At 37.5% G+C, this 25,162-nt stretch overlaps 1 protein-coding gene across 3 annotated transcripts; it reads left to right on the forward strand.

Moving 5' to 3' along the window:
- Window positions 1–4,780: 4,780 nt before the first annotated feature.
- Window positions 4,781–7,293, forward strand: LOC145656913 (uncharacterized). Of its 3 annotated transcripts, none has more exons than XM_081709839.1 (5): window positions 5,582–6,009; window positions 6,240–6,341; window positions 6,613–6,630; window positions 6,721–6,754; window positions 6,917–7,293. In XM_081709839.1, the coding sequence occupies exons 1-5, from the start codon at window positions 5,784–5,786 to the stop codon at window positions 6,948–6,950; spliced, it is 414 nt and encodes a 137-aa protein (XP_081565965.1). In that variant the 5' UTR covers window positions 5,582–5,783; the 3' UTR covers window positions 6,951–7,293. The 3 variants fall into 3 exon arrangements, 2 of the variants coding, with proteins under 2 accessions (XP_081565972.1, XP_081565965.1); XR_014122494.1 differs by lacking the exon at window positions 5,582–6,009 and adding an exon at window positions 6,115–6,170; XM_081709846.1 differs by lacking the exon at window positions 6,721–6,754 and having other exon boundaries at window positions 4,781–6,009.
- Window positions 7,294–25,162: the final 17,869 nt, after the last annotated feature.

The following is a 25,162-nucleotide window of genomic DNA, read 5'->3' on the forward strand; positions in this document are numbered from 1 at the left end:
ACCTTTCAAGAGCCCTGACATAACTAAAGGTTTGCCATTTCTCTTTTCCTAGCTTGCTTGCTTGTTCTGTTCTTGGGTTACACTCAATTATCACATTGTAGGTTTCCCATTGTATATCCTTGTTGTTTTCTGTGTATCAGTTAAAGTTCTTAGTAAAACTTGCTGACTACAATGGTCAAAGCCTGATCTGTACTTCGAGTACTTTGAATCTCAAGTTCGGCTCGGCTTGAAACACCATGCTTCAAGTTACATGGAAGACAAGCATTGACACTGTTCTCTGTCCTGTCTCTCAGATGGTGGAATGAAATGTCACTGGCTGTCAGGAGAGCAGAGTCCCTTGCAGTCTTCAAATGCAGACTGAAGACCCATCTATTTGAGGAATAGTTAAATGACCTGATCCTGCACCTATGTTGAGTAGCTGAAACTAGTTATTTAGTATTGTTTGTAATCACATTTATCACTGTCTGATATAGAGACTATGGTTATTTTGCACTTCTTCTAGGTATCAGCACTGATTCCTGTATTTCAACAGTATTATGTTTCTAGTATTTTAACAGTATCTTGAACTGAGTAGTTGAAAAAGCACTTTTGTAAATTGCTCTCGATAAGAGTGTCTGCAAATGACAAAAATGTAAATGTAATATGATAATATGACTTGAATTTAAAAATGCTCTCTATTTCTCTAAGATGGCAGTTTCTATAGGGGTTTATTCACTCTCACTGTGATTTTTGGTGCAGTGATTGTGATTCTCTTCAGTTCCTTTCTCATCAACAAACAGAAGAACAGAAAAGACACAAAGGGTAAAGTATTAACATAACATGGCTTACACATATTGCCAAATTTAAAATTCTTTATATATATATATATATATATATATATATATATATATATATATATATATATATATATATATTCATTTTTGTTTTACATTTAGTTTTCCTGCTTTTTATTATGGAGACAAACTAGCTGGCATTATTATATAAAATAATATATACTGTTGAAATAATATATATGATAAAATACTTGTAAAATTACATTTATATGTTTCATTTGTATAGTAAAATTAACTACCATTGCCATTTATTCCAACAGATGGCAACTCTGAAATCCTACACACAAAAGAGGTAACTAAGGGAATGTTATTTTATTATCTATATAAATGTATAAGCAAATAATTAAGCTCTTGGAAAATATAAAAGATTTTGCATTAGTTTACATTTTTAATGTATTAATTCCTGAACTCTCTCTCTCTCTCTCTCTCTCTCTCTCTCTCTCTCTCTCTCTATATATATATATATATATATATATATATATATAATAAAATGACAAAGCCTATCTTGTGTACCCAAATCAAGTATTTTTAGTTTAGGTACTAATAGTGAATGGTCAAAGCAGCCAATATGATATTGTGCCTAAACTGGTTTCATGAACAGTACATATGAACCTTTAAAATATTTTAAAAGCCATTGAATCAAAAAGGCCAGTCATGGTAGCGTTTTAAAAAAAAATGTTTGCTGTTTGCATCAACCCACAATATCATGCCTGAAGTGTATAAATAAACATCCCAAATACCAAAAGATATCACTAAACCCCAGAACTAATCCCCATTCAGTATATAATCATCAGTTGATATATAATCACCATTCACCACACAGTTCCTCTTAGACGCATCATTACTATTTTAAGCACAATCACAAATGGCACTGTAAGCCCTTGTTAATGTCAACAATGGTCATCAGGAGTGCTTGGTTTAGAAGTATGCATGTGGGACAGACTCAGAATTTACAAACCGTGTATCTATATTATACCTTACAGTAACATGAAATCATAATCTAAAGATAATATTTTAAATTATATTTATCAACTAAATAATTTAGTAGTGAAATTAATTTAACCATCCCCTCTAGTTGATCCTTGCTTGTATCTCATGGAATGTTTGGGTAATAGGCTGTGTCTCAGAAATGGCCTATTACCCAATAGGCCTCACTGATGACTGTGTTAAAGGCACATAGACGGCACCTCTTTCATAATCAAAATGGGAAATGGGACCCAGCCTGAACCTCACAGTCCTTGCATGCACGTCCATTTGTGGATGCAGGAGTGCAAGTGCACCATTTGGGACTGGGCCTTGGTCTTTGAAACTGAGCTTGTTTGGGGGGTTTTTGGGTCGTTGGTCTACATTCCGAGCATCAGATCAAGACATTCCAAAAGTGTCTTTGTTTGACATTCCAAGAATAAAAAAAAGTGTCCTTTGTGAAACAGTTCTATAGGGGTGAGGCCACCTGTGGGAGATCAGGCTAACGAGCACTGATTAATTTCCAGCTTGTGACCTCCCTGTGGTTGCAGACAGCTGGCATTTCAATCCACATGAATGTTACCACCTCAGGTCAGACATGCAAAACCAGCCCTGATTAATGTGGAATGAGGACATCATGACACTCAGGGACATTTGGTAAACAAGACTAGAATACTGGGTATACTGTAAAACCATTACTGAGAAAAACACAAGCAAACAAACAAAAAAACATGGTGGAATCCATCCAAAGTATATTCATAATGTAGCAATGAAGGAGGCAAACAAGGACATAAATGTGTGTGCAAGTGGCATTTATTAAGGCCAAATCCATAATCATAAACAGGAGGACAGTCCAGAGTCAAGTAGCCAGACAAACGGCCAGACAGCTATAACAAACTAGGGACCACTCAACGCTCATAGAAATGCTAGCAGACATCAGGTCATACTCATTTGGTTGCTAGTGCCGCTTCATCATGAGGTTCTACAATTTTGCCATCTAGTGAGCAAAATTTAATTGAATGCAAATCAGTCTCTCTGCAGCAAAGTTGTGAACTCTGACTTTTGTGAACTTTAAATTAACTCTCTTTTCTGTTGTGAACTCCAAGCAAAAAAAAAAAAAAGTCAAGCCTATTCGACTTAGAACCAGGGTTTGCTTGAGTGCTGGACCTTAACTCTAACCACTCTAACTCTATACCACAGAAGAGGTATATGTGATTGAATCACAAAGTACTTTGTCTCTCACAAAATACATCAGGACAAGAAAAAAAGACAAACAACTAAAAGATGGGAACCACAAACACAGAACACTGCCTGCAACAGGAGGAGAATGATCTTCTCCTTTCTTCTCTCAAAGCTGTTATATGGGGGTGTGACTTCCTGTGGTTGATAACGAGGCTAATCCGCATATGTGCTCCCTCTGGTGGTTGAAGGTTGGTGCTGCGAGCCGCCTGTAACATTTTTATTGAAATTCTTACACTGGTAATGCAAAGAAAATTATTTTTTCAATTTGAAGGAATGTATGATAGGTCAGGAGCTTGATCTCATGGAGACCTTCAACCATTTAAGGATGAAATTAAGCACCCCATCAGATATCACCCTATCACGTTTTATTGTGACAGAGTGGTCAGGGCTGTGTCGGGGTGGTTCTACTCCCTTTTTGAATGTTAAAATTGATTGAATTTAAGCCTATACATAGGTCATGCATAGGTAAAACTGTCTGCTTTGAGTAAGAAAACTCAAGAATGTATGTTATTACATTAGTGTTTCTGATTTGGGCTAATCACACTAGTTTCTGTTAAACCTGTTTGGTTCACTCACTCACTATCTTTTATTCAAGTTTCAAGTTTGATTTATTTGTCACATACATAGTCATACACTATAACTCGCAGTGAAATGGTTTGAGAGTGCTCTGTCCAAACTGAGGAGAAAAAAAACAGGGGTGTATAGGGAAATTATATATATATATATATATATATATATATATATATATATATATATATATATATATATATATATATATATATATATATATGTGTGTGTGTGTGTGTGTGTGTGTGTGTGTGTGTGTGTGTGTATATATAAACAATGTATGTACAATATATGTATAGTATGTTTATATACACAATGTATATATGGATATGTATGTACAGTTCCAGCTTACAATTGAATATTTACAGTTACATGTAAATCACTCACTGTGATTAAAGAATAATGTTACATGTTATACCATTAGCAGATATACAGATAGAAAGGGAGACTTTTTCATTAAGAGTTCCTTGATGAGAATGACATGCTTTTTGTTGAAATTGTTTTTATTCACATGATAAAATTGCTAGCCGCATATTTAATGTTAAGTATTTATTTCGTTTAATACAACCTTATATATTTGCATGGGAAAATATATATTTGTTTTGTTTTGAGGCTTAACATGTCTTTCAGGTGGTAGGCTGCATTAACAGGAAATAGGAGCCAGACAGACAGACAGACAGACAGACAGACAGACAGACGATCACAGTTGGCCCCTCCTAGCATCAATGTCTCCATGGTTTTCCTGTCTTGTGTCATCATCTCTGCAAAGAGATTCTGCAGATGTTCTATCAGACAGTGGAATACAGTGACATGTTCTATCAGACAGTGGAATACAGTGACATGTTCTATCAGACAGTGGAATACAGTGACATGTTCTTTGTTGTGGTGTGGTGGGGGTGTGGTCTGAAAGTGAGGGATGCTAACAGACTGAACAGTCTTGGCAGGAAAGTCAGCTCCGTCATAGGAGGTGGAACTGAGCTGGACCTGCAGCGTAGTGTACAATATAAATAAACATCTCCAGCCGTCCTCAGCCTGGTTCTGCTCTGTCTCTATCATGAACCCCCATCCATCATTAAGATAATACTGTAATGACACAAATAAAACAATATTTACACATTTCTTTTTTTATTATTAGAATAATAATTTCAAAATGCTTTTGATAGGGAGTACTCCATCCTACTGTAAGTACTACAAAAAGTAGAGTATACAGTCATATAGAATTCACTTATGTAAACCCAAGCCTTATTGAATGCATGTGTTGTTTTTTGTTTTGTTTTGTTTTTTTCAGAGATACAATGGTCTCACAATTGAAAACAATAACATAAAATGTTATTTTTACAGTAAAAACAGAGGTCATATGGATATGGCATATATAGTACATGGCATATATAGTACATATATAGAATATATATTTCTCTACGCACCCCTGTTTTCTTTTTCCTCAGTTTGGACAGAGCACTCTCAACCATTTCACTGCGAGTTATACTATGTATGACTATGTATGTGACAAATAAACCAAACTTGAACTTGAACTTGAACTATGGTGGAAATTGTTCTCCAATGATAATTTCATTAGTGTTTTTTATGAAATTTTTACAATATACTGCAGTGAACCAATTGGCGATATGCACAGTTTTGCTACATAATTTCTCCCCATTTCCACAGTAAAAACATAAAGGAATTGTATCAAATCCTAGCTAAGGAAATATAACTAAGAAAGTGATCTTTATAGTGGATTTAACAGAAAGGAAAAAAAATATATATTTTAACAGGGAAGGTTTGAATTTCCAACAAATTTTAGACTTTTGTATGTATGTTTTATCACATATTTATATTTTCTTTTTGGTGCATTAGTAAGATGCGTTTAATTACGCTGTAGAGCACATTTCTTTTAGGTTTTCAATCTGTGCACTAAAAGTGCGAGAAGCTTTCCACCATTCCACCAAAAACGGGCTACCGTAATTTATGATGTAGACGCGCACAAAAACCTTCAGTGTCGATGGCGTGAATCCAGTAACAAGTGAAAGAATATCAAGGATATGTGTTAGCTTTGTTTAATGGACTAAATGGTTTAAAGTTTATTGGATGTCTATATAAGTTTATTGGATGTTGTTTGCCTAGAGCAGGCTTTAGAGCTCCAGTAGGCCGTGGAGAATAAAAAAAGTTTGTTGAATTATAATGAAGCTCACACACTACTCATGTTTTTCTGACAGGCTCTCATTCTCTGAAGTATTTCCACACTGGAGTGAAACGGTTAGAAAACCTCCCAGCATACAATTCTGTGGTCTGGTGGATGAAGAACAGTTTGTGTACTATGACAGCAACATGGCTACTCTAATGAAACATTTCAATCAAACTGATGCTAAGGATATTACTGTTCATCATCATACACAGCAGAACAGAGGTACAGAATACCACTGCCAACTGCCATGCCATCGACGCCAGCAACGGGTGTGGGCTAGGATTCAGGTTTCTTCCCCAGAGGAGTGACGCGCTCCTGGCAGAATAATAGAGAGGACCTGCATGAGTACATGGAGCTCAGAAAGACGTTACTAAATATTTACAGTATGTTGAAATCTTCGGCTGATGCAACAATTGGAGTATTTATAGTGGTGTAACCACCTCACATTTCAGGTGGAGGGCCAGTTGGTGTGATCGCTGGTGCGGTCATAGCTGTTCTTCTCCTGGTCCTCATTGGCTGTGCTGCTTTCTTCATCTGGAGGAAGAGGAAGAATGGTAAGGGATAAGGGAAACAAGGAGGAAGTCCTACTGAACAGCTTCATACACGAGTGGATTCCAGAGTGGATTTAAGGAGTATTCTACATATTTTTCTTACCTAAAATAAATACGTTAAAACATACATTAGTTACTAATCAGATGTCAAATGTCTTTGGATGCTAGGGTCAATTTAATTCTCTCAGGTTTACCTTTGATTTTATAATTGCAGGTAAATTATATACTATACGTTGTTTGTATATTAATGTCATATACATTATTTGTCTTTTAGAGTTCAAGCCTGTTGCAGGTAAGTGAGCTTTTATGATACCTGTATTGTATTCATCATGATCATGAATCTGAGTGTTTAACATTTGAATGAGCTACATGTATTTTACAGCCTCTGATGGAGAAGGGTCATCCACCAGCTCCAAGTAAAGTCCAAACACCTTTACTCTAAGTGGATAGTCTTTCTTTGCTCTGTGATTGTGTCATATCCAACATGCTGTCTATGTACCCACCAGCATAGCCACCAGCTCTGTCTATCTAAAACAACTGTCTAATCTAAGATTCCATCATGCTGTTTGTTGTTTTAGGACAGAGGAACAGAGAGATGGTGGAACAATATAGAGGATGGTGAGATGGCTCTGAAGCAATTAATCAAAAAAATACATCTGCAGATATTTCCTTTCCTTTAGCTCTGTAGTTCTCCAGTCTCCATCACACCTGTCACACATTAGCAGAAACTTGGTTGTATAGTTCTGTGTTTAAACTGAACTTAAGCTTTTAAAGCTTTTGTTTCTGAAGCTGTTTATAAAGGGATTAATTGTTTTATTAGGTTTGTGTTTGAATTCTGATGGCTTTGTCATTTTGATTGTTTCTCGTGACTGCTGGAATATATCACGCTCAGTACTGTTTTATCTTGCTATGTAGAGAGAAAATGTATTAAATAGGGAGACTCTTTGTGATGGTATTATGTCAGATCTTTATGTGATGGCCAGAGTGCTGCAATGCAAGGAGCAGGATGCACAGACATTTCTCGACGAAGACAGACATTTAGTACACATAATGAAACAATACAGGTTATAGCACTCACATTAAACAAACAGCATGCCGTGTGATATAAACAAGCAGAAGAACATAAGCACGAGAGCAAGGTCCAAACATGAACAAGCACACGAACACTGATGCTAACACTAACATGAACCAGAACAAAACCAATGACCAACCACCAAACATACACACACAGGGGTTTAAATCCATACATAACACCATGAACAACAAGGTGCAGGTGTGTGATAATAAGGGGGCATGATAACCAGCAAGGAGCAGTCACAAAGAGAACAGTGAACAATGACGACTCCACAAACAAATGGTGGACTGTACCACGTGATAAGTGGTAAGAGGAGCGTACTGTTACACTTTTAAAATAGCATTTCTGTGGTTTTCATTGTTCAGAATAATGAATCACATAGAACACAATTTAAATAAGTCTATCTATCTCTCTATCTATCTATAAGTCTTCTGTAACTATCTCAGGACAGTGATTTTATTTTACGAAGTTCAGCTTTTATGTTGTTCAGTCTTCTGTAGTTATCTTGGGACAGTGATTTTAATTCAATAAAGTTCAGCAGAGCTTTCTACAGCCATCCTGAAACCACTTTACAGTCACACTTTAATTTGATCAGTTTCAGTTTGGCCTTCAAACCATTTGGGTATACTGGGTTACCATGGAGACTGAGGAGAAACACAGTCTGCACCAGTTATTGTAATTCTCATCAGTTCTAATGAACAGACCCACAGTTCATCAGACACCACTGATTTATTCAGCACAGTTCATCAGACATCACTGATGTATTCAGATAAAAGCTGCAAGGGAAAATCTCAACATATTTGAGTCACTGGACCAAAACCACACTATATAAAACAACTTCACACTTTCACGATGTTTTTTTAGGGGGCACTGTACTTTTTCATGTATAAGTAACATTTAGAATCAATGCACCAGATTCTTGTTTTTTTTCTGTTAAATATGTATGTTTTACACTCATACATATTTTAATAGAATATTAAAACAAACAGTTCAAAGTAATCACTGAAAGTCCTATATTGCCATGGGATTCATGTCCATGATGAGTGTAAACTTCTGACAACAACTATTAATATGTGTGTGTGTGTGTGTGTGTGTGTGCATGTATGTGTATGTATATATATATATATATATATATATATATATATATATATATATATATATATATATATATATATATATATATATGTGTGTGTATATATATATATATATATATATGTATATATATATGTGTGTGTATATATATATATATATGTATGTATATATATATATGTGTGTGTATATATATATATATATATATATATATATATATATATATGTGTGTGTATATATATATATATATATATATATGTATATATATATGTGTGTGTATATATATATATATATATATATATGTATATATATATATGTGTGTGTATATATATATATATATATATATATATAGGTTTTTCACATTTTTCTGCCTCAGCTTTTTTAAATCATTTTGTCAGATGTTGAGTGAAGTACAGTTATAAGCATTTCATATTTTTTATTTTTTTTTTTCAAATTGACAAATACATCCAGTTTAAGAAAAGACTTAATATTTAGTGTTGACCTTTCATTTTTAAGACTTCTGCAATTCGCCTTGGCATGCTGGATATCAGCTTCTGGGCAAAATCTTGACTGATGGCAACCCATTCTTGCCTAAATCTCTGAATGAGGCAGGGTGAAGAAACACATGCCTCCTGTCTCTTGCTTCAGTGTATGTGAAAATCAGGAGGTGAAAACCACTCAAAGTTCTGGAAATAGGAAAGGTAGGTCCAGTAGTGATGTTATAACAGTATGACAGAGTGACCCTTTAGCACCAGATCTGTAGTGATGTTATAACAGTATGACAGAGTGACATTTTACCTCCAGGTCTGTATGATATAATTCTGTTACAGAGAACATTGATCTTTTTTAATGATCAGGAAAACCCTGCAGTGGCATTATAACATTATCTATGTACAAACTACAATGAGTATTATACCCTACATATGAACATCTAGATCACTACATGGAGCACTATTAAGGGGAACAGAATTTGTTGAGGTGGTGAACAATTTTAAACACTACATAATGCATGCTAGCTCATTCTTGTGTGGCAGCAGACTACATCGCATAAACAATCTGAACGTTATACTGCAGGGTATTGGAACAAGTTTTACAACATTTCAGGCATATGGGTTAAGCTCCCCACACGTTCATTGGTCCCTGAGGTACTCCAAACAATTAAACGGCTCAGTAGCTAGCTTTCTAACTAGCCAGTAGGAAACATTTTAATACAAAATTATTAGACATGAAAGCTGTGAAATCTAGTTAACTATAAACTCAACATATGTGATTACAAACAACATGGTGCATTATTGATATTCCTTGCTTGCTAGGGTACTTGATTTGTACACTATTGCAGTGAATTTTGGGATTGTTATAGTGTGCTGGATCCTGCACTATGTTTTTGCACAACACTACAAGGGGTGTGTAACCCCAAAGTAGTGCACTACATAGTGAACAGTGCACAGTTTGGGACACAGATATTTTTTTCACTTTTGTCCCCAGCAAAGAGACACAGCTCTCTCTATCAGTCACTACTTGCCAGAAGGCAGTTCCTTTTCATGTAGAAGCAGATAACAGCAGGTCATCACCATAGTACTACAGCAGCTGTAATCGACATCTACAGTAAAGCAATCTGCCTCTCATTGGTGTTTAACTTTCTTCATCATTGGAAAATGAACTAGAAAATATCCAGTTTGTGCTTTCTGAATTTGAAGCCATTTGTTTGAAGAAATTTCAGCTACAGATGTGGCGATTACAGTTTGGCTACTGATTATGAAAAGCTTTGTCTATGCAAGGGCAACTTTCCTGTACTCTTGTCATTAAGTTTTATACTATCCCAAACCACCACATAATAATTTAGTCTATGAAGTCTATAGTTTAAAGTGCTATAGATATGAGGCTGTGGGTTGACTCATGACTCTTATTTCTTATATTCAAGTGAACAGAATATGAATGATTGTTATTTATTTATTTATTATATATTGCCTTCCCCAGCATTTAATTGTGCACTACAATAAAATGTTTGTACAGCTCAATACTGGATTCTGGCAGATATGGCAGAAATAGGGGTCATTGCAATAACACTGGGCTTCCTATCAGTGGCTCTGCTTTCAATTCTGAAATCAACATTCTATCTGAATTTTTACCTAGCAACTGATGATGCGTTGTATTATTCTGTGTCATGTCACACTAAGTGAGGACATCTAATAATGGCCATTATGGAGGACAACCAACCTCTTGCTACAATATAAAATTTTGCCTTTATTTACCAGTTCAGCTGACTTGAACTGACATAGTTGTTGGCTTGGTTTCAGACACTGAAGAAAAAATACTTTTGAGAGGTGGTTGATAGCTGATTGAAACCTCAATGATGAGAGTTCCTGTTCAGTGTATAATCCAAGCAGTCTGCAGCAAGACACTCTCTGGGTCCTGGAGATCCACCACCCTACAGAACTTAGTTCCTATCCCAATCAAACACACTTGGCTCTAATATTCAGATGGTACTGAAGAACTTTATAAAAGACCTTGGTCAATGGACCAGATGTGTTTAATCTGGGTTGGAGGTAAACTCTGTAAGTGGTAGATTTCTAGAACTGAACTCCTGCTGAACCTACTGTATCACACGCAAGTCAGTTTACAGCACCATGTTAGCAAATGCAAGTCTCCAACTGAAGCCTTTAATGACAATAACAAAAATGAAACCAAATATAAGTGCATTAACTACAAAAAAAAAAAAAAAAAAAAAAAAAAAAAAAAAGAGCCAACATTAATGGTCTTGCAAAATGGTCTTAAATAAGGAACAACATGATGATTTAACAACCCCCAGGTGGTGTGGCTACCGATAGACAATGTACATCACCTGAGGTAGGCATGGCCAAACAAACAAGTGACAAATAACACAAAAACATAAACACAAGTCCACATGCAAAACTGAACATGATGCTTAACTGACAAAAACCTTATACATGACTGAGAGTGCAGTAAAATATATCTTTGTCATAGGTATGACATCGTCTAAAAGCCTTTCTCTACCATTAACTTTTCAAAATCAACCTGTACTTGCAAGTTCATCTTAGCGACCTGTGATTCATCATGAATCCTGAATTCTCATTGGACAGAATTCTACTCTAGTTATGTGGACGTTATAACGATCAGGAAGTGGTATTCACAGAACGTCACGAAATGTGAACGTCTTAGGGTTTCTACAATTGTCTTGGATTCTATTATTATTATAATTTTTTTTTGCTTTCACGACTTTGTGGCTGTAAGCGGCTTTTTGATGGATAGCAGTAATGTGATCGCGAAAGCTCTGCTTTTCCTCGTGCTGAGTCTTCATCAGGCATTGACGGGTAGGTTCGAAGTTAACTAAGCCAGACAGTGAATTATTGAAGTTCTCTGTCTTCACAGTCTTCTGATTATATCTGAACAAGCAGCTACCAGTAATAGCTAGCTCCCTAATGTTGCTGTAAATATGGAGGAATTAATCGGAGATTAATCAGTAAGGCACAGTAACCAAGATCAAATTCATTGTATGTGTGAACATACTTGGCGAATAAAGTCTGTTTCTGATTGTTAGCTTCCCTTCTGTCTAGCTCGCCATAAATTATTACGTAATTATTGTATACTGTATATCCTGTATATCCTGGTCTAGTCATTTTCCCTTGAAATGTGTTTTCTTTAGTGTTTGTGATCCGAACATTTACGAACGTTGCTCATCTGAAACGCTTAAAATTATTTTCAGTCAATTTTGAGGACTACTTAGATCTAACTTAATGAGTCATCTTTTTGGGATTTTCCTATTTTGGTGTCTTTATTCAATAATCAAATAGGACTTTATAGGTCCACGTCTTGGTGAGATTTCATTAATATTCTGTGAGACAAAAGTACCAGAAAACTAAGACCATTTAAATGTAACTGACATGATATACATCTATACAATCCTTAACCAGTGTGATTGTAGGCTACGTCACATTTTCTACCGCTGCAGAATGTTTATCGGGCATAAAACATTCTCCCGCACTGGCAGATGTTACAAACCGATATGAAACTTACATATTTATGTCTGTACTCTGCACCACACATAGAATTGTAGAATACACAAAATATTCAAGGTTTAGTAATGTCAGATTTTTCAGACGCACCGATTGTGATGTTATGGGAAATCATGTTTTGCTCGTCAGTGTTTCTATCAACCTCTTGTACAAAAGGGTTTGATGTTTTGAGGTCAAAACCTTTTAGTTTTTCTATAACGTGTTTTTTTTTAATTACACTAATAACATATTTTATATTAATTATATATTACATATTCATGAAAAAGTCTGTTATTACACTTAAAATGTGTACAAATGTAAAAATACATACATAAATATATATATACACACACACACACACACACACACACAAAAAAACAAATGCAAAATTAAACAGTTATTTTTCGGTGTTGACCAGTGTAATTACAGAATGAATGATTGCTGGGTATGGCCATTGCAAATAAGCGAAGATTAAACATTTACAGTTATTCTATTTATTTGTGGTTCTTTAGATAATCTTGAGTTCTAAAGGATGTTATAGGCATTCAGAAATATATCCAACCTATCCAATATATGCAACCTGGACACACCCTGTATTTAGAGACACTACAGCATTCAGCGCAGATATGCGTTTGTCAGCTTGTTAAAGTGCGCCATCTACAGGCGCTTTAAAATAACTGCAGCATGATTTAAGGTAGAACGGATGCTTGAATAAGAAGCCACCTTCAGCCTACCAAGTGCATGTGGTCAAATGTTTGGGTAGGCCTGCCTAATGCTGTCGGATTATTAAATCATAAACTGAATGCATTAAAATGGGGAGCTCAACCTTTTTTAATGCATGATCTACTTTTTCACTGCCAGTCGACTGCAATTTACCCAAATAGTATCAGTAAAAACCCTCATGTTACAGTCAACATGTTAACTGTACAATGTTCTACCTTAATGAGGGCGTTGACACAGAGAAGCAGCTACTAGCTTTTCATAGTCAAGACTCTTAACGGCTGTATGTGAGTGTCAGGCAGGTCACAACATGCTCTTCTGTTGTAGTTGTTCTACACTTTGACTTGGGTATTTTCATGTGAGAAAACAGACTCATCCAAGTTGATCCAAAGCAGGCAGGCAAGTAGGGGGATCTTAAGCTGTGACAGGGATTCTGTAGAAGCTGCCAAAACTAAACATTCTTTGGTTATTTCATGGCTTTTAATTGAATGTCACTTTTCAGTCTGAGAATTTCATTCTCCAAGGCTGTTGGGTCATGGTGAAATAATAATCCCCCTTTTGAGGCTATATCACCCCCATCTAATTCTGGAGAAATGTATCCACATCTATTCTAATGTACTCTTAATATATCTACATCTGTTTCTCAAATATTCTGATATATCCAGATCTCATTCTGGAGAAATGTATCCACATCTTAATTCTAATGTACTCTTAATATATCTGCATCTATTTCTCAAATATTCTGATATATCCAGATCTGATATATCCGGATCTATCTATAGACCGATTGTCAGACGCTCGAAACCGCTTCTGAAGCAGGTGGGAACCTGGCCAGCAGGAACCATCTCTGCTCTTCAGGACTGTTTTGAGCAGACGACTTGGATCACGTTCAAGGAGGCTGCTACTGATGGTGGCACTGTTAACCTGGAAGAGTATACAGCATCAGTGACTGGCTACATCAGCAAGTGCATTGATGATGTTACTGTCTCGAAGACCATCACCACACGCCCCAACCAGAATACATGGATGACTGCTGAGGTGCGCATGCTGCTGAGGACCCGTGACTCAGCCTTCAGAACAGGTGACAGAGAGGCTCTCAGGAAAACAAGAGCCAAACTGTGACATGCGATCAGGGAAGCAAAGCGTGCACACGCACGGAGGATCAATGGACACTTCAAAGACACTGGTGATACACGGCGCATGTGGGAGGGCATTCATGCCATTACTAACTACAGGAAAACATCACCTTCCTGTGACAGTGATGCCATCCTCCCAGATACACTGAATGACTTCTATGCACGGTTTGAAGCACAGAACAACGTTGCAGCAGAAAAGTCCATCCCTCTGCAAAATGACCAGGTGCTGTGCCTGACGGTGGCTGATGTGAGGCGTACTCTGCGTGGAGTTAACCCAAGGAAAGCTGCTGGACCAGACAACATCCCGGGTTGTGTGCTCAGAGAATGTGCTGACCAGCTTGCAGATGTCCTGACAGACATCTTCAATATCTCTCTGAGCTGCACCGTGGTCCCAACATGCTTCAAGACCACCACCATCGTCCCCGTGCCTAAGAAGCCCACGGTGTCATGTCTCAACGACTACCGTCCCATCGCACTCACATCCATCATCATGAAGTGCTTCGAGAGACTCGTCATGAGACACATCAAGACCCAGCGTCCCCCTTCTCTGGACCCCCTGCAGTTCGTGTACCGCCCCGACCGCTCTACAGATGATGCCAACTCTACCACACTTCATCTGGCACTCACACATCTGGAAAAAAAGGGCACCTACATAAGAATGCTGTTCATAGACTTCAGTTCAGCATTCAACACCATTGTTCCTCAGCATCTGATTGGAAAGTTGAGCTTACTGGGCTTGAACACCTCCCTCTGCAACTGGATCCTGGATTTCTTGACTGGTAGACCTCAGTTTGTCCGGATTGGAAGCAGCACTTCCAACACCACCACACTGAGTACTGGCGCTCCCCAGGGCAGCGTACTCAGCCCTCTGCTGTTCACACTGCTGACTCATGACTGTGCAGCGATGCACAGTTCGAATCACATCATCAAGTTCGCTGATGACACGACCGTGGTGGGTCTCATCAACAAAGACAACGAGTCAGCATACAGAGAGGAGGTGTAAGAACTGGTGAGCTGGTGTAAGGTCAACAACCTGTATTTGAATTTTGACAAGACAAAATAAATGGTTGTTGACTTCAGGAGAGCAAGGCGAGATCACTCCCCGCTTGCCATCAACGGCTCCTCAGTGGAGATCGTCAAGAGCATCAAGTTCCTTGGTGTTCACATAGCGGAGAACCTCACCTGGACCCTGAACACCAGTTCCATCACCAAGAGAGCCCAGCAACGTCTTTACTTCCTTCGGAAGCTGAGGGAAGCCCATCTCCCATCACCCATCCTCACTACCTTCTACAGAGGTACTATAGAGAGCATTCTGAGCAGCTGCATCATTACCTGGTTTGGGAACTGCACCGCCTTTGACCGCAAGACCCTACAAAGAATAGTGAGAACAGCTGAGAGGATCATTGGGGTCTCTCTTCCCTCCATCACGAACATCTACATAACACGCTGCATCCGGAAAGCCACCAACATTGTGAAAGACCCCACACACCCCTCACATGAACTCTTCACCCTTTTGCCATCTGGAAGAAGGTACCGCAGCATCCAGTCCCGCACCTCCAGACTGTGCAACAGCTTCTTCCCAGAAGCCATTAGACTCCTGAACTCTGGCTAACTCCAATTCCAATTCAGATTCCAAAATGGGCACTTTTATACATGCTTATACACAGTCACACACATACATACGTACGTACGTGTTGTCTGTTGTGTAGCATGTTGTCTGTTGCACGTTGTGTAGCATGTTGTCTGCTGTCTGTTTTGTGTTGCACCATGGTCCTGGAGGAACATTGTCTCGTTTTTGTTGTGTACTTGTATATACCTGAAATGACAATAAAACCTCTTTGAACTTTGAACTTGAACTAATTCTGGAGAAATGTATCCACATCTTAATTCTAATGTACTCTTAATATATCTGCATCTATTTCTCAAATATTCTGATATATCCAGATCTAATTCTGGAGAAATGTATCGACATGTAATTCTAATGTACTCTTAATATATCTGCATCTATTTCTCAAATATTCGGATATATCCGGATCTATCTATAGCCCGATTGTCAGACGCTCGAAACCGCTTCTGAAGCAGGTGAGAGTCTGGCCAGCAGGAGCCATCTCTGCTCTTCAGGACTGTTTTGAGCAGACGACTTGGATCACGTTCAAGGAGGCTGCTACTGACGGTGGCACTGTTAACCTGGAAGAGTATACAGGATCAGTGACTGGCTACATCAGCAAGTGCATTGATGATGTTACTGTCTCTAAGACCATCACCACACGCCCCAACCAGAAGCCATGGATGACTGCTGAGGTGTGCATGCTACTGAGGACCCATGACTCAGCCTTCAGAACAGGTGACAGAGGGGCTCTCAGGAAAACAAGAGCCAAATTGTGACATGCGATCAGGGAAGCAAAGCGTGCACATGCACAGAGGATCCATGGACACTTCAAAGACACTGGTGACACACAGCGCATGTGGGAGGGCATTCAGGCCATTACTAACTACAGGAAAACATCACCTTCCTGTGACAGTGATACCATCCTCCCAGATGCACTGAATGACTTCTATGCACAGTTTGAAGCGCAGAACAACGTTGCAGCAGAAAAGTCCATCCCTCCGCAAAATGACCAGGTGCTGTGCCTAACAGCGGCTGATGTGAGGCGTACTCTGCGTGGAATTAACCCACGGAAAGCTGCTGGACCAGACAACATCCCACGTCTATTTCTCAAATATTCTGATATATCTAGATCTAATTCTGGAGAAATGTATCCATATTTTAATTCTAATTTACTCTTAATATATCTGCATCTATTTCTCAAATATTCAGATATATCCAGATCTAATTCTGGAGAAATTTATCCACATCTAATTCTAATGTACTTTTAATATATCTGGATCTATTTCTCAAATATTCTCATATATCCACATCTAATTCTAATGTACTTTTAATATATCTGCATCTATTCCTCAAATATTCTGATATATCCAGATCTAATTCTGGATAAAATGGCAAGAACATATGAGGTAATAGGTCCAGCAATGCAAAGTCAGTGAATATGCACATGGACATGTTTTGCTTTGTTTGCACAATGCAATGAAACTGTGATTGAAACAAGCCAAACAATGCAACTTGGCTAAATAATGCAACTCCATAAAAGCATGTGATCTTACAGGTGTCTAAGTCTGTTCTCTTGAGCTATAAGATTTTGGACTTGCACCCTTTGTGTATGTGATTACTGTTTTCATGTTTTAATAAAAAGTAATATTTTTTTCTCTATAGTCAGTCACTCTCTGCAGTACTTCTATACTGCAGTCACTTCAGGAATAAATTTCCCAGAGTTCACTGCTGTTGGTCTGGTGGATGGACAGCAGTTTGTGTACTATGACAGTAACATCAGGCAGAGTATTCCTAAAACAGAGTGGATAAAGAAGGTTGATGATGATGATCCAGACTACTGGAACAGAGAGACACAGATTCAGCAGGATTCTCAGGAGACCCTCAAGGTCGATGTGGCTACTGGAATGGAACGCTTTAATCAGACTAAAGGTGAGGAAAAGCACCCAGAAACAGCAGCACAGTGACCTTTAACAACGTTCATTATTACAGTGTATTAATGAGTATCCATGGAAACCAGCTGTCAGACAGTAACAGTATGATGTATTCTGTACCTCTGTCAGTCTACACTGTACAGCTTCCTCATGCGTTGTTACTTGGCAACACAGTCAGCAACATAAAGGAAGAGAAAATGTACATACATGGCTGTAATCTGTGCTGCCATACTCACTCTTACTCATGTAACACCAAATACCTTTTGTGTTTATTCTTCTCCCACAAGAGACAGACATGTTTCTCTGGAGCTCTTCTATTAGTTTGTGCAGTGGTATTTATCTATTGTATAGTTTATAATATTGTACTCGCTATTGTGCTGTTAAGTAGCGCGGGGCCTTAAAATAATAGTTTTCAGACACACAATTCTATCAATGTTATCATTATATGCTTATTGATATTATGTAATATTTTTATAGTAATGCAAGTGATTTCATTGTATCGTGTATTGTCCACAAAGTAAAAGATCGACTCATCTTACATGTTTAACAGAAGGCTTGTTTGTGTGTGTTCTCTGAACCATTTAAATAGCTGTTGATAGTCCAACTTCCCACTAAACAAGTCAATAAACAACAAAACCTCTAGTAATCTAAATGTCAAATTAATAATTACAAATTAATATATATGACAAATTAATAAATATAGATGACCTCACAAACAACAACTTTTTAGACACTAAAACAGTTATGATCTTTGCTCACTTCTCTCAATGTCTGTCTCCTGTTTCATAAAAAATACAACAGCAACAACAACAAAAAAAGAAATAAACCCAATGGTGTCATGATTGTGTCTCTGCAGGGGTTCATACAGTGCAGTGGCGGTATGGTTGTGAGCTGGATGATGATGGAACCAAAAGAGGATACGAACAGTACGGCTATGATGGGGAAGACTTCGTCAGTCTGGATCTGAACACCCTCACCTGGACTGCAGCTAATGATAAAGCTAAAATTACCAAACACAAGTGGGATTCTCATATTGGGAACAGTGTGAGCATAAAGGACTACCTGCAGAACACCTGTATCGAGTGGTTACAGAAATATGTGTCTTATGGCAGAGACACTCTGGAGAGGAAAGGTAGAGTATGTTAATGTAACTGCACCTGCTTTTCAGACATACTGCATTCCCCCTCATCACTGTAAACCTGTTGTTCAGACACACTGCATGCTTATATTTTTTATCAGGATAAAGAAATAACCAGCACAAAGGAACAGTTAGTAACCCATAGAGGAGTACAGCTAGGAACACTGGGTCTCACATAGAGAGCTACACAGGAATGGGGTAGTGGTAAAACACATTACTGTGGAAATCTGCTGGTATGGGAACAAAATAAAAAATCCTGTGGTGACAGCAAGAATGGACATAAGCTTTATGGTATTGCTATGGGAATAAAAATACAGTAATGGTATGTGTAAAGATGTCCAGATTGTTTTTGGATTAAACTTTCTCAGCTTCTGTATTAGAGTTTTGTTTCATGCTTGAGTTTTCTGTGTATGATTATTACATTTTGAAACAATAAAGTCAAAACAATGACTGTAAACAGTCTGCACTTATCAAAGCAGACGGCCATAGTGTCCGGCACTAAGCATTACATGTTAGATTGCTGAAGGATATGTTGACTACGTCTGTCTAGTATTGTGTTCTGTCATCACTTGACTGTTGTGAGTGTTATCTGCATACATATTGGAACCTCTAAGTGCTCTTAATTTCTCTCGTTCACATTCTGTATCTCTTCAGACCCTCCTGTGGTGAACCTGTTCCAGAAGGACTCCTCTTCTACAGTGGTGTGTCATGCTACAGGTTTCTTCCCCAGAGGAGTGATGATCTCCTGGCAGAAGAATGGAGAGGAGCTGTATGAGAACGTGGAGCTCACAGAGACGTTACCAAACCAGGATGGAACCTTCCAGAAGAGAAGCATTCTGACAGTCTCACCTGAGGAGCTTCATAAGAATGACTACACATGTGTAGTTCATCACAGTGGACGGGAGAAAGTGCTGAGAGTGGCTGATCGCAGAGTCCTGAACACAGGTAAGAGAAACCTGATTCCAAATGGGCAAAGACAAACTTAACACAAAGTCTCTGTAGATAAGCTGCAGATAGTGGGGATCTACAGCGACGTGAAACAGTGGTGTGGCAGGTTGAGGCTCAGATAGTGTCATCATTGTTACTGTTCCTCTCCTCATCCTCATTGGCTGTGCTGCATGTTTCAGGTGGAGTTTTGGTTGTTGTCATTGCTGGTGTAATGGCTACTCTCCTGGTCCTCATTGGCTGTATTGGATTCTTGATCTGGAAGAAGAATGAGAAGCCATTTGGTAAGGGAGGAAGGATGCAAATATAATGTTAAAGAAGCAACTTATGTATTGAGCATAGCGGGTTTTATAAATACTTACTTTCCACAACAAAACTGATATTTGACACTAATCTGATATCAAGGATTATGTGATTCTGGTCAAATTTTCCTTTGACCTCTGAACATCCTAGACTGAATTTAAAAGTGTTTTTTACATTTTTATTTTAATTTTTTTATTTTTTACATTTTTAAATCTGAACCACTACATCTATTATATCTGCCATGCAGTAGTTCATATAGTCTACACAGTTCTCACAATAATTCCATACCCATCATGTGTTTTAGGCTTTAATCCTGTTTCAGAAAAACCCAGTGCACTTAAGTGATGCAGCGAACGCTATTGTATTATTTAGTTGTATTGTTCAGTTCATTTCATCATTAATCTCTGATGTGTTTTACAGCCTCTGATGGGGAATCATCCACCAGATCCTCAGAGTCATTGCAGAGTTCAAACGGTAAGTATTTATTTTCTTCTTCCTTTTGTTTATGCCACTAAAATAAGTAAATCTGTTCATTCTGATGTCAGCCTGGTTAGTTCATCTCCTCTGTTGATCCTAGACCTGGTCTAGTTACTATCAAAGATGTTACAATATCTTAATATATTGATAAGATTTACAGTGGTGTGAAAAAAAAATGGTTTGCCTCCTTCCTGATATCTTATTTTTTTTTGCATGTTTGTCACACTTAAATGTTTCAGATAATCAAATAAATTTAAATATTAGACAAAGATAACAAGTAAACACAAAATGCAGTTTTTATTATTAAGGGGGAAAAAAAAAACTTACATGGATGAGGTCACTTTCTACCCCAGGAAGGTTCACCACTGTTCCATGTTTTCACAATTTGTGGATAATGGCTCTCACTGTGGTTCGCTAGAGTCCCAAAGCTTTAGAAATGGCTTTATAACCTTTTCCAGACTGATAGGTCTCAATTACTTTGTTCCTGAAAAATAAATAAATAAATAAATAAATAAATATATATATATATATATATATATATATATATATATATATATATATATATATATATATATATATATATATATATATATATATTTTATTTTTTTTTATTTTTTTTTTTTATTTTTTTTTTTTTGCATGCTGTCTAGCTTTTGAGGATCTTTTGGTCTATTTGGTCTACTTCACTTTGTCAGGCACGTCCTATTTAAGTGATTTATTGATTGAGAACAGGTGTGGCAGTAATCAGGCCTGGGTGTGGCTAGAGAAATTGAACTCAGCTTTTCAAAGATGTGCTAAACCACAGTTGTTTATGTTTTAACTTGGGGGGGGGGGGGGGATCACTTTTTCACACAGGGACATGTAGGTTTGGATTTTTTTCCCCTTAGTAATAAAAACCTTAATTTAAAAACTGCATTTTGTGTTTACTTGTGTTATCTTTGTCTAATATTTAGATTTGTTTGATGAAACATTTAAGTGTGACAAACATGCAAAAAAAAAAAGAGATATCAGGAAGGGGGCAAACACTTTTTCACACCACAGCAGATTTTAAAAACCGCAGTAGATTTTAAAACTGTATATAAAATATTTGTGTTGCTGTAAAAGAGCTGTGTGAGCTCTTTAGGCCTTTGCCCAGACCAAATCTGTCAAATCCAGATACACAGTGTGGTGCTGGGTCATCATGCCAAGTGACATGTACTTTGGCCAACAGAAGGCATTAGTATGACAATAACTGTTTCAGGCTCATCTACACTCTCTATAGAGAACAGTGGTGTTAAGTACATCGATCTGAGTCAGCACATGAAGTTTGGTGGACTCCTCAATAGGAGGCGATTTAACACAAACATGACTTGTACACAACAGCACAGACACACATGGACATCTGGGCAAATCTTCACCACACATGACATACATACCTCACCTTGTCACCTGTCTCGTTTTGTCTTAAACAGATTCACCCATTCACATCATACACAGTTATTCTCATCACAGCTCTGTGGCTAATGTGCAAATGACCTAAGAGTTACTAATGTAAAAGTCCTGTCTAAGAGTTACTAATGTAAAAGTCCTGTCAAAGAGTTATTAATGTAAAAGTCCTGTCTAAGAGTTATTAATGTAAAAGTAAAGTCCTGTCTAAGAGTTACTAATGTAAAAGTCCTGTCTAAGAGTTACTAATGTAAAAGTCCTGTCTAAGAGTTACTAATGTAAAGGTCCTGTCTAAGAGTTATTAATGTAAAGGTCCTGTCTAAGAGTTACTAATGTAAAAGTCCTGTCTAAGACTTAGTAATGTAAAAGTCCTGTCTAAGACTTAGTAATGTAAAAGACCCATCTAAGAGTTACTAATGTAAAAGTCCTATCTAAGAGTTACTAATGTAAAAGTCCTGTCTAAGAGTTACTAATGTAAAAGTCCTGTCTAAGAGTTATTAATGTAAAAGTCCTGTCAAAGAGTTATTAATGTAAAAGTCCTGTCTAAGAGTTACTAATGTTCACATTCTTAATGCAGCTAAATCTCATGCACTCCTAATCCACTCTTCCTTTTTGCTTTTAATAGATACGTCCATCATGTAGTAGTTTATGTTCTACACAGTTCTTAAAATAATTCCTTATCTTTTTTTAGGCTTAAATTGTGGTCCAAGAACCTTCAGTACATGTAAGTGATGATACAGTGAAATCTAATGGATTATTTGGTTGTATTGTTCAGTTTCCTTCATCATTAATATCTGTGTGTTTTACAGCTTCTGATGGAACATCGTCCACCAGCTCAAATGAGTCCATCAGCAGCAACGCCCCACTGATTTCAAAATGTAAGGGCTTTTCGTTTCTAAATCTGACATTTATCAAACTCTGTCCACATAAACCCAATCCAACAATAAACCTTAGGTCAAAGAAACAATTTCTTTGTATTTCTTTTTTTATACACAGAAAGGAAGAGTTCATGATGGAAGAATTCAGAAGACACAACTGTAGATTCAAATTCAAATCTTCATCAAACTGGATATTAAGTGGGTCAAGTGCCACCCTCATCCATGTCATTACTCAGCCATGAACTTCCTGGCTCCGCCCCCTGCTCATGCCACTCCCCTTTCTGAGGACATCCACCTGTTTCTTCTTAGTCTCTCCTTGCCTCACCTGCAGCTCATATTTAGTCATGCTACAGATCAGAGTCATTTTCACGATTTACTAGAAGAGACTTGTATAAAGTTTGAAGATTTTGTTAGAACAGAAGTGATTCAGTGATTCAGCTGTAAGAAGACTGTTGGAGTAGCAGCATGATCAGACTGGGCTGTGGGGAAAGTAATGATGCCTATGATGCAAACAGATATATATATGTATATATATATATTTTTTTTTATGGGTGAATAAGTTTGATTTTATCTCTAAAATTGAGCTAAAATCGGAAAAAAAGCAAAAGTGCCTTATAGGTGTTTTTTCTAAACTATTATAGCTTTACAATCTTTAAAGCTTTAATATTCTGTATTATGGATCTGATGAGAAGAGAAATAATGAACACTGTATATATAAAATGTATTTTAATGCAATAAAATGTTGTTTGGTGACATTGGATGTGTCGTGAATCTTTGTCGGGTGAAATGAAATGGCGTATTATAACAACTGACTTTGCAGCTTGGCACAGTTTGCCAAGTGAGGGTACAACTACAGCCTTGTCAGTACACCGCCAACTGTGCTAAAGACTGCATGTCAAATCAGTCAAATATCAGATACTGTAAGTGTGTCCATGCTCTAGTATGCAAACTCAGCCACAGCTTAAGCAAAGCATGCAGGTTACCGTACCATCCCTCTGACAGAGCACTTAACCCATTACTACATAGACTGCACCATCCACGTCCTACATCTTCTTAGGAATATCACAATGCAGCAGGCTCAGTTAACACAGCTGATGATGTCAAAGCAACAATATGCACATACTGGCATCTGCAGGACCTCCACTGTAGTAGCAGTAACATTCATGAACACAGCAAGCTGTGTTCATCACATTCCTATTCTGAGTGGAAACAATGAACAGAACTTATTTAAGCCCCACTGTACACCAACCTGCTCTTATAGCTGTTCATCAGCAGTATCAGACTGATCCAGAGCCAAAGAGTAAGTGGGTTCTTCTCAATATTAGATCACCAACAAATACGTCTCAAGCAATAAATTATTAAATTGATTTTATGCTTTTAAGTGAAACATGGTTAAAATAATTTACTACCACAATGGTGTTGATTAGGCACAACCAAACTTTAACCTCAAAAATGTCTCTCACATCAGTCAGAAAGGTGGAGGTACAGCTGATTATTTAATTATTTGCTCCAGTTCAAGTCATTATTTGCTGATTTTGCATTCTTACAAAGTATCTGTGCAGTTCTGAAAGGGGTGCCAATAATATTACTAGTAACTACCTACTTGCCTTTGAAGTACAGTGCAAATGTTACTGATGAATTTACCGAATTTACAGATGTCATCTTTTATTTAAACTGATTTTGAGGATTTTGTAATTGCTTATGTGTTATGACCCAGTCTAGGGTGTAGCAGAACGAGGAATAGTGAATTGATATTGTAAGGTTTCAGACACAGATTTGAGATTACCAGAACTAGACAGCATCAAAAACAGAGTAGAAGAACAGTCCAGGTGAAAAGCCAGTAAATTGTACCTCCAGGCAGAAAAATCCAAAAGGAGTAAGGCAAAAAAGGTAAACAGAAGAGACTCTGCATTAAATATAGACAATAGGAAAGAACAGTCAGTTTGCACTATGGAATTCAGTGGTAGTACTTCAAATGTGTAAAGAAAACTGGCAGGTTTAAATAAGAAGAGGCAATAAGATACAGTTGGAGTTAATCTGGTTCTGAGGATCTTCTGAATTGGTGATGACTGCTTGAGTGTTCCT

This window comes from Electrophorus electricus, chromosome 1, assembly GCF_041902795.1.
Source record: "Electrophorus electricus isolate QZ-2024a chromosome 1, ASM4190279v1, whole genome shotgun sequence".
NCBI classification, from domain to species: domain Eukaryota; kingdom Metazoa; phylum Chordata; class Actinopteri; order Gymnotiformes; family Gymnotidae; genus Electrophorus; species Electrophorus electricus.

What these genes read in the sequence shown, in the direction of transcription:
- LOC145656913 (XM_081709839.1), top strand. Translation starts at nt 5,784, where the DNA reads ATGAAGCTCACACACTACTCATGTTTTTCTGACAGGCTCTCATTCTCT. An exon ending in TCATACACAGCAGAACAGAG is followed by an intron (nt 6,010 to 6,239) that starts GTACAGAATACC and finishes CTCACATTTCAG; the next exon opens with GTGGAGGGCCAGTTGGTGTG. An exon ending in GGGTCATCCACCAGCTCCAA is followed by an intron (nt 6,755 to 6,916) that starts GTAAAGTCCAAA and finishes TTGTTGTTTTAG; the next exon opens with GACAGAGGAACAGAGAGATG.